The 12,685-nt window shown below is 37.8% G+C and overlaps 1 protein-coding gene across 14 annotated transcripts in view; it reads left to right on the forward strand.

Annotated features, from left to right (window-relative positions):
* LOC118080205 (teneurin-2) overlaps nt 1–12,685 on the forward strand; it is a 475,640-nt gene that overhangs the window by 265,690 nt on the left and 197,265 nt on the right. For all 14 annotated transcript variants that reach the window (XM_088661757.1, XM_088661752.1, XM_088661761.1 and 11 more), the window contains one exon: nt 4,298–4,536. In XM_088661757.1, the coding sequence (XP_088517883.1) occupies nt 4,298–4,536 (239 nt within the window). The remainder of the gene's footprint in view (nt 1–4,297; nt 4,537–12,685) is intronic.

The raw sequence follows: 12,685 nt of genomic DNA on the forward strand, positions 1-12,685 counted from the left end.
AGGCTTCAGAATGTGCTTGAGTAGGTATTAAGTGCCACAATATATGTGTGTTGATTCTAAATCATTGTTTCCCTACCTAATGGCATTTCCTTGGCTACCAAACCATGAACAGTTACTTGAATATTGATTATATGCTGCAGGCCAGCAAACATACTGAAACAGCAAGTTGTGCCTATCTGTGACCATGGGCATAAGCTTGTGTGGACAAAGGAGATGCCTCTCCATATGTTTGTACTTACAGCTTATCTGTGCATATGCTTATCTATCTAGAGACATACACTTGAAATAGAATTCTAATCCTCTGTTTCATTCTTTAATTACTGAATTCAAGCTGCTTCACACATGACATTTTCTTACATTTTCCTTGGAGGAAGAGCATACACCATTATGAGTTAGGATCATATATTTTATAATGTAAATATATGTTGGGAATCTATTGCCAGTAGCGGGTCATCTTCTTAAGGGGAGCTCTTAAAATATATTGTAGGACAGGGGTGACCAATGTGGTGCTCTACAAATGTTGTTGGGCTATTACTCCCATCATCTCTATTCATTGGGCTCATTGGCTGAGGATCAGGGAGTCCAACAGCATTTGGAGGGCACCATATTGACTACCCCTAGTGCAGGACTAGGGGTAAAATCACAATTAAAAAGTCATTGGGATCTCTCCCACTGGGCATTTGCTGATAGAGGCATTGTAGGATTGGTGACAGTCCTGCTAAAGTTGGCAGTGATGTCTAATTTGCCTTCTTCCCACTCCCACCTGGAGTTGGTAAGGGGGGGGGGGATGACAGAGTGGGGAAGAGAGAGAGGAGAGGCACGCTTCACATGATGGGTTCATGAATGGCACACCATGGTTATCCCAGGAGTCAGCATTTTTTATCAGGCTTTAATTGTGCATCAGCTCAGTGCTATGAAGCTCCTTCTGGCGAGGGGAAGCAAAGCAATACCAGTATGGTAGAAATAGGAGTGTATTTATAAGGTTTTATCTTTATTGAAATCAGAGTCTGCCAATACGATTCTAAAAGAATAGTAGCTTTGTTTCCATTCCTAACCCTCAGTGTAATCCCAATAAGGTTGTGCTCCTTAGCCTTTTGTTCTGATTATGACTATTCTCCTCTAAACTTATATTTATTTTCTAACCCACTTGCAAATGGCTGTATGTTGCTGCTTATTTCTAGAGAGACTGTTATAGATGGAAGTGTGATTAATATGCTGTTAACTATATTTTTGGTGAGATACTTAAGATATCACTCCAATCTCCCTTCCTCAAATAAAAAGCTGCTGTCCTAGAAAATTACAGCTTCAGGAGCACAAAGAGTTCTGCTAGCTCCCCATGTGCACTCCTCACTTTCTAGACATGACTCATGCTTATGATTCTTTTCCAGTGTGCTATTACACAGATTCTCCTCTCTCCTGTCTTTCATTATGACTTCTAATCTGACATCCTCCATAACCAACCTTTCTATCTGTAGTGCTAAGTATCATATGCCACAGACACTGATTTTTTTTTTAAGAAAAGGAATGGATTAATCTCAATGCTCAGGAAACAAAGAACAGATATCATTGTTCCAAGGACTGGTAATGTTCATAAACAATGTGAAAATATTTGCCTTTTTTCTTTTCTTTTCTTTTCTTTTTCTCCTTGTACATTCAGATCCTTCCTTGTTTTTAGGCTTTAGCTGGTTCCCACATGTGTGGACAATACTTGATTTTAGTACAACTGATGAGCTGTAGTTGAATGTGTGAACCACCTCCTAGTCTTAAGGAGCAAAGCACCATTACTGCACAATTCCTGTTTTTTCCCTAAGGGATTTTATATGTGAATAGCCTTCTGTGGAAGGTATCCCTTGCATGTTCTTCTAATGAGAGTAAAAGTTATGTAGTATCATGCATGCATGTAGAGAGAGTGCACATTCATATGTTAAACAGTAGAGCTTTTGGTATCTGCAATTCAAATCTATTTTCCCTAGAAATTCTAGTACAATTGAACTATGTAATGTGATCAACCAAAATGACTCCCAGAACAGGTTAAAACATATTAAGAATACAATCACAAAATATGAACATGTACTTTGCATCTGCTGTGGCTTCAACAGGTATGCCTATTCCCATGAATGATGGGTAAATAGTGGAATTAACACAGAGACAGTTTTTTATTTAACCTAGGAAATCCACACAAAAACACAAGATATAATGGACCACACCGTATCCTCAAATTTTGTCCCTGAAGCAGGATATGTCACCACACCTAACAGCAGGGCTGTCATTAAAATAGGGTTGAGGCATCTACATTAAGAAGAAATTATATAGCCTAATTGCATTTATGGATCCTACACATCATCTAATGGATCTTACAAGTGATGTTTCCTCACTTCCTCTGCCCTCCCACGGTATAGTGATAAGTAAAGCAAACCTTAATCAAATAGTAACTAGTTGAAACTCCAGGGCAATTAATATCTGTTTTAGGATAACTGCAACTTTTACTGGCATCTAATGTTGACAGCAAGCCCTGGGTAATGCTTGAAAATCATGTGTGAAACCATTTTCTTTTAAGTGCCAATTCTAATTAGTATATCAAGGGTATTTCTTTCACATCAGTATCACCTAGATCAACAGCTGTGTTACTGTATTTAATTTAATCACAATAATTAATAAATACATGTTCTTAAACCTATATCAACCAAATCAGCAGTTCTGTTACTGTATTTAGCTTGAATACATGCTATTAATTATGCAAAAGTCAGCTAAGTTTAAGAGCGATGCAGGCTCAATTATGTGGACTATATACAGCTTTTTAAAATGAGGGTGGGGATATTTAAAAGAATGAAGTGACTGTGGCCTTCATTCATAGGAACTTAGGATACTGTCTTATTCCAGGACAGCCTAATTGTCCATCCCGCTCAGTATGCTTTGCATGCAAATTTATTTAGGTCTCTTAAGGTGAAATTACAATATGCCATTCATGAAGCTCTCTTTATATCTCACAACTACTTCTATTGTTGTTGTTGTTGTTGTTGGTTTTATTTTTTTCTGTTATAATGTTAGGATTTTTTCCTGAATGGCACAATAATATTCTGTTTTCTGGTTGCCCTTCTATTTGGTGTTTTTGTTTGTGGAAATTGCACAGTCACCACGGTTCCTATCATCTAATTCTCTGTGTGTACTGCTATTTCTGTAGCGTAGACAATGAGGAATGCTAGAAGAGAATTTGAGAAGCACACTGCTAAGAACATGAAGATCAACAAATAAAAATTATTTAAATACATTAGTAGCAGGAGACTGGCTCGGGACGTGGTTGGATATTTGGATGACAAATTAGAATTAGGGGAGAACAGTGAGGTAGCTAGGTTTTTTGCTGGTACCAAATATTTCAGAGTAGTTAAAAGAAAAAGGGATTGCAGAGAGTTCCAAAAAAGATCTCTCCAAACTGGGTGAATAAGCAGCAAAATGCCAAATACAATTCAATGTAAGTAAGTGTAGAGTGATGCATATTGGGGTCAAAAGTATTAATTTCACATATATGTTGATGAGGTCTGAATTGTGGTTACTGCCAGGAATGAAACATTTGAGTTATAGTGGATAACTCGATTAAGATGCCGACCCAAGATCCAGCAGCTGTGAAAAATTCAATGCTAGGAATCATTAGGTAAGGAATTGAAAATAAAACTGCCAATATCATAATGCCACAATACAAATCTATGGTGCAGCCACACCTGGAATACTGGGTTGGATCCAGCTATGTTCTGCACAGATTAATGAATCTAGACTAGCCATATTTGTTAATTTAAATGGGCCTGAGCAGAACTCTGTTCATTACAACCAATTGTGCACGCTACTTTTCGCCTTGCCTCAAAAATGACATTGTAGAGCTAGAAATGGTTCAGAAAAGAAATTCCAGGATATTCTAGTGAATCGAGAATCTCCCCTATGAGAAAAAGTTACAGCATTTGGGGCTTTATAGTTTAGAGAAAATGTGAATAAGAGAAGACATGATAGAAGTATATAGAATTGTTTGTAGTATGGAGAAAGTGGATAGAGACTAGTTTCTCTCCCTATCTTATAACACTAGAACTCATTTACAACCAGTGAAGCTGAATGTTGGAAGGTTCAGGACAGACGAAAGAAAGTACTTCTTCACTCAACACATAGTTAAACTATGGAATTTGCTCCCACAAGGAGTAGTTATGACAACCTACTTGAATGGCTATGCCACATTTTACTTCTTATTCCAAAACAGCCGAGTTTTTCGTCTGCCCTGTATTTGTTAACTGTGATTCATTTGTTTGCATTTCAGGCATTTCTTGTTCAAGACATCTTCTGGAACAACTCCTCTATTCAGCAGTTCTTCCCCTGGATACCCTTTGACCTCAGGAACAGTTTACACACCACCTCCCAGACTGCTACCAAGAAATACTTTTTCTAGAAATGCATTCAAGCTGAAAAAGCCCTCTAAGTACTGTAGCTGGAAATGTGCTGCTTTATCAGCGATTGCTGCTGCAATCTTGCTCGCCATCCTGCTGGCCTATTTCATAGGTAAGTCCATATTTCAAAAATCTCACATGAATCTCACATGAAGTGCGGAACTGCTTCATTCCACCCTGCCGTGCTCCTCGTCCAAAATCTCTTTCTTCAATTATTTGGGGGTAGGGGGAGAGAAACACATTGCTTAAAGACACTGGAGATTTTATAATCTAATCTAATTTTAATTAGATAGCAGGGTTGTTGTTTTTTAAATTTGTTATATGTACCAAGCTTTTTAAATAGTTTGGGCTACCAAATACTTCACTGTAAAACCCTCAAACATGCCCAGTTTGTATTGTTTTGAGATCACAACAAGTGTTGGATTCTTTATATGACCTAATTCTATCAGTTTTATACATCCTGAGTTGAATGGGGCAGGCTGGTGGTGGTGGGAGGCAGAATAGCTAGTGAATTGGAATACTGTATAGCCACTATTTCATTTTTTTGCAGGTTTTGTTCTCTGCACAATAATTGGTACTTTGAAAGTCAACATACATAAAGCCCCTCTTTAACTTTTGTTCTTATTCCACCGTGTCATGTTCTATGGCACTGATTTAGTTGCTCCATACTCTTGCATTGTTAGATTGCGTATTGTCTTTGTTTCTGAATCAGCTTGTTCCTTGCACTATTGGCTGGTCCTGGTATTGATCTTTTAAGTGTCCTCGGATGTTAAGACTATTGTATCAAGACAATCTGGCAGTCAATGGGCTTTTCCACCTCCACCATAATTCTAATGACAGCCATAAGTTTGCTAAAATCTAATAAACCTACATAATTTACAAACTTCATTCTTTGATTACATAAAAACCACTGTTCCGGTTATCAAACATGCAAACATTAATTAGAGTGCATGCTGCAAGCTCCACATATCTATACATTCTGCTTTTGACAGAGGTGTTTTTGCTGGGAGTTTGAAGACGATGTATAGAAATACAAGCAAAAAAGCTTTAATTTTGCCCAAGATACATATGTGGCAAATAAAAGGGAGAAAAGTATGAATGAATAATGGCATTTGTAGTAGTTTGGCATAAGTAGTTTGTATGGCAGTGCTGAACATCCCACGCTGCAACTATACTGGCAGAGAAACTGTACACAGGATTGGAAGAACACACAGGTTAAGTGCTAAAAGTGCTTGCAAATGTTATCCCCAGCTGTGAAGAAGTGCCACCATAGGGAAGCATTTATCAGCCTCCATATGGTGGAGTAACATTTCAATTGGCTGCCAGTAAGATGAGTACAGGAGTTAAATTGCTGTTAAGCATTTCTTAAACTCTGCTTTCTATAGATACAGATAAATTCATTTATATACAATGTACAGTTTAACTTTTCAAATAAGTTGTCCACAACATGCTTCTAAGCCGTGACCTTAGCAAAATTTGATATTTAATTTACAGGTGTCATTATTATATTAGATAGAAATAGAATATTGTAGGGAGAGGAAAAACTGGTGAATATTTCATACTACACTAGCTAGAGATTAAACAAAAAAAGAGCCACCCCTTCAGTATTTCATTAAAAATCCTTGTTTCTATTCTCATATTGGTAACATGTAAAGTCAGTTACTACAAAAGTACAAATATAATATGCATGGTAAAGTATGTGGAATGTATTATGTTCCATATGATATTTATTACACATGCATGTTTACGCACCCCCAAAGAGGTTAAACAGAAATGTTTTGTTTTTTCCTGGAGGCATTTAGGCTGGAAAATTAGGCTCTGTACCATCTTTCAGTTTTCCCTGAAACAGTAATGCTGGACAACAAAAGCAACAGCAATGTGTCTAGCTTTTCATTTTAGATAAAATTAAAAGCAAGACAAAAACGTTTTTAAAAGAAGATGGAAACGTATTAAAGTTTTGAAGATATAACTATTTTTAAAGAGCTGGTTTTTATTGTGCAGTTTCAACAGCTTTCATGTGTTAATTTCTGTTGTCTCTGCTCCCCCCTACATTTGCACAAATGCAGTTGGCTAGGACTTGTGGCAGTTTTACATAATGAGGTAGAAAGCGGGTGTATCAATTCAGCAGTAAGTTTTCTTTAAGGGGTTTCTCTGCGTGATCCTTCTAACATCATGTGACGTATATATTGTACATTATGTTGTTGTGTTGTGTTTCTTTAAGCATCGGCACATTGTGACAAAAACTTGTCACCACTTTGTCAGATAATTCTGAAAGCCCCAAACCAAAATACATCAAAATCCATTGTGAAGGCTATGAGATTCGGATTTTGTCCTTTTAAAACAGGCGTGCCTCTAAAACAGTGGATCAAGTGATAAACCCAGAAAAATTACAGTCAGCATTGCTCTGAGTAGTTACTGGTAATATGAAGCATATACCACAAACCCTATTGTTGGCCTATCTTTGCTCTTTGTAACTGGATCAGAGATGAAAGCATTTGTCAGTTAAATTCATTTTTTGTTCTCTCCTTCCATGCCAAACTTCGAGAATTAGAAAGTCACCTTGTCATTTTTTTTCGCTGCAGTAATTCTTTCCAAATGCAAAATGCCATATTTTAAGTGTTCCTCTAAACTACTCTGACTTCTGTCAATCTGACTCTGAGCTTGGAAAAGCATCAGGCCATCAACATGTCAGTATGTTAAAAGCGTGGTAATTTTGGGTACTTAGGGTTTCCTTGGGAAACAATAGAAGTATTATTTTCTAGGGAAGCTAAAAGCCTGCAATGTATTTAAAGTTGTTCTACTTGAAAATTGATATGTTGAGACTCATACTGATGAATTTTAGAGTGCTGGGACTATTTTGCTGCCTTCCATCATGTGAAATAGACCTGGACTTGGGGAAATAAAGGGAAAATGACAGAAAAAGATGGTGAAGAAGAGACACTTATATAACAGCCCTAGTGTATGCACAGAATAGGAAGAATACAATCCATTTAGTTCTCAGTTTTTGACTATAAATGCAGATGATATTGTTATTTCAGACCTTACCTTCATCTGTAAATAAAAAGGGGTTAAATCATCATTTCTCTCTTGTAAATAACTATACCTTGGGATTTTAGCACATACCCCATCACCAATTGGCACAGAAGCTGCTGTTTTTTGGCTACTTTCCTACAATCCAGCTTTGTGACATGGCCAACCATATCCAGTATTCTAACAGGAATGTAATTAGCACAATCTTAACACCTATTAAGTTTTCATAGTACTGTAATATATTCCCATGCCTGGTAAAGGTAAAGGGACCCCTGACCATTAGGTCCAGTCATGACCGACTCTGGGGTTGCGTGCTCATCTCACATTATTGGCCGAGGGAGCCAGCGTATAGCTTCCAGGTCATGTGGCCAGCATGACAAAGCCGCTTCTGGCAAACCAGAGCAGCACATGGAAACGCCGTTTGCCTTCCCGCTGTAGCGGTTCCTATTTATCTACTTGCATTTTGATGTGCTTTCGAACTGCTAGGTTGGCAGGAGCTGGGACCAAGCAACGGGAGCTCACCCCGTCACAGGGATTCGTACCGCCGACCTTCTGATCAGCAAGCCCTAGGCTCAGTGGTTTAACCCACAGCACCACCTGGGTCACCATGCCTAGTAGGGCCAGTTAACTCATATCACCAAAAGTGATGGAAGATGTATCAGGATGTTGCCTAGCATTTTGGTCTTCAACTAGGGATGGGGACCCTGACTAAGGTGGATGCAACAACAGTAACATCAAACAAATATAGTAAAAATAATAATAAATGTGACACAAACCATGGTTGAGTGAAAAAGTAAGTCCTAGGTCTGAAAATTTTGAGGACTACTGTCCTAGTAAATGTTACATACAGACTGGGCTGACATCAGTATGAGGCACAGTTGCTTGCTGCCTCTCCTACTGGTCAAGCCTGCATGATATTTGGTTATTTTAAAAGGGTTTTCATATATCCTATATTTACATATATCCTATATTTAGTTATTATCTGCTCCTCTGTAAAGACACTTATGTAGCTTCCTGTCATTGAAAAGTGTTTGCATGCATTTCTTTTAACTCTTTCCATCCCCTGAGTATTTTTTTTTTCTGAAACAGGGGTGTTAGGAAGTAATCACCCACAGAAATTTTAGCATGTCTTAAAAAGAAAATATGTCTACACATCTCAGGGATGTCATGGTAGCAGTACACGATTTGTGCTAGATAGTAGTCATACAGCATTGAGGGAGAAACTGCAGGTTTCATTATACATGCAATAAACCCCAAAGCAAATGACATAGTTTTAGAGTAACAACTTTGATATATGTGTATTATATTTTAAAAAACCACCTGTATCATTAATTACAAGTTGGATATGTTAATATATGAATGTTTTCAGATTTATAATTCATTACAATCCAGAGATGACATTGAACATGTTTATAACTAGAAATGTTTGAGAGGTTATACAAACACTAAAACAGTAAAGAATATCTCAGTCTCTGAAAAGTGGATAACTACATCTATATGGTTGGAAAGAACTTGCTTTTGGCTGGCTGCCACCTTTGGCATTGGCACTACAATGACTTCCGTTGGATTTAGTTGAAGGTCAAGGTGAGTGAGCCAATTAAAGAGTAAATTAAGATTTTTTTGGCTCTGTCTTTCGGTTAGGATACAAAAGAGAAAGTGCTAGCAAGACTGAAATGATGACCTTATTCATCACATTGTTTTTTACCTATCTATTGTGTTTCTCTCTCTCTCTCTCTCTCTCTCTCTCACACACACACACACACAATCACTAAGGTTTTTAGTTTTCTCGTTTCATATATTTGCCACCTAACATTTTATGCTATTTTATCTTTTACATTTCTGCTCCCTGAAGTCAATAATTTTATATCAGAAACTTGAAGTGCTGAAATATATATTTTTAAATTGGCTTGCAATATCCTTAATATGCTATTTCTCTCCATTTTCACCACTACTATGATACAGAAATGTTCGCACATCATGGTAAGCCATGGTTACTGGTTTGCTATGGATGAGCAGATTGCTCTTGCTTTACTTCTCTCCTAGAGCGAGCGGGGGATGGGGTGGGGGGACAGGACACACCAAATCACAATATTTTGCTTAGCTGTGTGAGAATTGAACCAGGAATTGTGATTTGATTATCTCCAAACAAGCCATGGTCTGGAGCCAAGTTTTGTCATTTGCTTCCACTCGCAGTCTCCTTTGCTCAAACAAACTACAATTTCCAGTTCAGACATCATGCTGAAGATAATGGTTTGTCACTCTAATTTGTACTAGAGAAGGAACAAAACAGAAGCAATCTACACGTTCACAATAAACTAATTGCACATTCAAGGTAAACCACATGACTGATGTGCAAGCTGGGCCAATGACTAGTTTAAGTGTACCCAGTTTGCTCAACAGCTTAACGGGTATCCCACCTTTCTACACTTCCCTTTAAACTTTTCTGTGTAACCCTTGGGGCTTAGTATTAGTTCAAATGACTCTAAGCAGTTTATCTGAAATTTAAATTCTAAGCAATTGACATAAAATAGTGTCAGGATGCTTCTAGAATTGTCACTGCCATTTGAAGGCAAAGTGTCCTCAGTGGCTTGGAGTGCTTCTGTGCAACTTATAATAATCTATGCTGTGTTGACATCCTGGATTGACTCCTGAAATGTGCTTAACATGATGTTTCCCTTGAATATGATATGGAAATTGCATCTAGTGCAGAATGTGATCGTCAGGGTGTTGGTGGGAACAGTGGGCTGGTCACATACAACTCTATTCTGAAACAGCTGCATTGGTTGCCAGGTCCAATTCATGGTTCTTATGTTGACATATAAAGCCATTAATGACCTAGGGTACAAATATATGAGAAACCACTTTATCCTTTATCAGCCTACCCATGCATTAAGTGAATGAGGCTGTCCTGGTGGTCCCTCAGTTAAATGAGCTACGTTGTATGGGAACCTTTTTGATAGTAGCTCCACTTCTGTGGAATCACCTCACTGAGTAGTGTTTTGCCCCTGCTTTATATTAATATAAAAACTCACATTTTGTCAGGCTTTTAGAGGCTGCTTAAGTTCTTTTTTATAAGTTTTGATGCTAATTGTGACATTTATATATTTATGGGAATTGTTTTAAAGTTTTGGTTTATTATGTATTATGCTTTGTATTACTTTGTTCCGATGTAAGCTGCCCTGTGACTGTTTTGGTGAAAAATAGAAATATATTTTAAAAACAAATAAATCAGTCACATGTCTGAGGGACTTGTGACTTTTGTTGCTATGATTTGTAATCCAGAAATCAGCAGCTGGTTAGTTTGAGTAGTTGCAGTGCTGTGTGACTTCTTCTTTTGCTATTCTGTACAGAAATCGCAACTAAGATTTCCTCCTATAGGCCCACCTGGTTTTTTCTGTACTGGAAAACAATAATTGCATAATTAAGACTGCAATCCTATGCATTCTCACTTGGAGATAAGCTCCACTGAAGTCAGAGGGACTCTTCCCTCCAAAAAAATAAGCCTAGAATTGGGCTGTGCAAGTGAAAAACATTAACATATGGGCATGAATGTTGCAAATCATTATTATGTGACCAAAGGGGCTTGGAATATTAAAGAATTATTTTTAAAGCCCTTTGTGAAAGCACCTGCAAGTTTTAAGGAATGCCCTAAGCAACTAGCCTATCCAGAATTTCATCCCAATGTCTTTGTACCACACATATTAATTTTAGCATACAGGAAGCCTTTATTCTAGCTATCGTCATTTTGCTGTTATGCCGCCTTTGGATCCATTAGAGTGAATTCCTCCCCCGTGGCCTCTTCTGCATTACTTTGGGACACTGGCTGTAAATTTGTTGCAAACTTTATTCACAGGGGGTTATTGTCTTAGTAAGTACTTCATAATACCTCTCATTCTGATTACACTTCTGATGCAATTGTGGCTTTTTTCTTGCTTAGAATTACACTAGATGTCTTTTTACAGCCAAAGTTAATGAAAACTTTCACTACAGTCAGGGGAAGCCTCTGTTTTCCTACTGTACTGTTTTTTTGCAAGTTGATTTAATAAAACAGTGGGAAATATATGTAGGTTGGGTTTCATTCTTACTTCAGTGCCCTGGGGAATTTATTCAGGATTTGGAGGAGCTCTTCCTTTGCAAACACTTCTTTATCCAAGACTCCAAATCCCTACTTCACAAAAGGGCAGGACCAAATTGCTAGAACTGATAGCAAATGCAGCACAAGTGAATGAGCAAGATTCCATAAATTATTAGTTTAATCTTGTATTCAGACTTTTTTGTGGAAAGCAACAAATGCATTCAATTAATAATAATGATAATTTGTGGTGTTTTTTTTTAAAAAATTAAGAACATACTTTAATTATGGTACAGTTGGTATTCTAAAGTGACATGACACACACTGGTTTCCAGGGAATACAATTCTCTATAGGTGGCATAAAAGTTTTACAATTGGTTTCAGGACTGTAAGCTGCTTTCTAGTTCCCTCCTGGGCCATTTTAGGGATCGTCTCTTCAAAGGATGTTTTTGCCTGCATTGGCTGGCCCTTTGATAAGATTTGTCTGCATCATATCATAGCCTTGCATACTGATACTAGGCCATTACTCGGCAGGAAGAGTGAGCTTGAAGTCCACTCCTACCAGAAATATCAGTGTTAAATAACTTGTGTGACAATTCACTCTGAAAGGTCAGTGTTCAATAGCCCTCAAAATTTCTCATTTCTTTCCCATGGGGGTTGCACAGTGGGCTGCAGAATAGAGCATTACTACAGGACACTAGTGTTTGACTTGATGATTAATTTGCAATTGGATGCAATGAATCCAGTGTTGTATGTGATTTGACTGTGTAAGTATTGTTAATGTACTTGGTTTGTCGTGCATGGCCCCCTGAGTTTGAGTTCCACATTCCCAGACCCAGACTTCCGAAACACAGGTTTTTAAAAGTTCCTGCTCTCTGAAAGAAGGGTTGTTGGGCTGTTAACCAACTCATAATTTGCTCCCTAAATGGGAAATGCAGTCATTTCTCTGGTTTAGCATATTGAATTTTTGAATAGATTAAGGCTTTCTTTTTCATTATAACAGGTTATATTTTGGTACATTAATTTGGTACAACCACTCGCTCAATCACCTTGCCCAGTCTCAAATCTACCATTCTTGGGCAAGGTGATTGAGCAAGTGGTTGCTGAACAACCTGGAGGATGCGGACCATTTGGATCCCTTCCAATCGGGATTCAGGCC

This window comes from Zootoca vivipara, chromosome 2 (genome assembly GCF_965207765.1).
Source record: "Zootoca vivipara chromosome 2, rZooViv2.hap1.1, whole genome shotgun sequence".
NCBI classification, from domain to species: domain Eukaryota; kingdom Metazoa; phylum Chordata; class Lepidosauria; order Squamata; family Lacertidae; genus Zootoca; species Zootoca vivipara.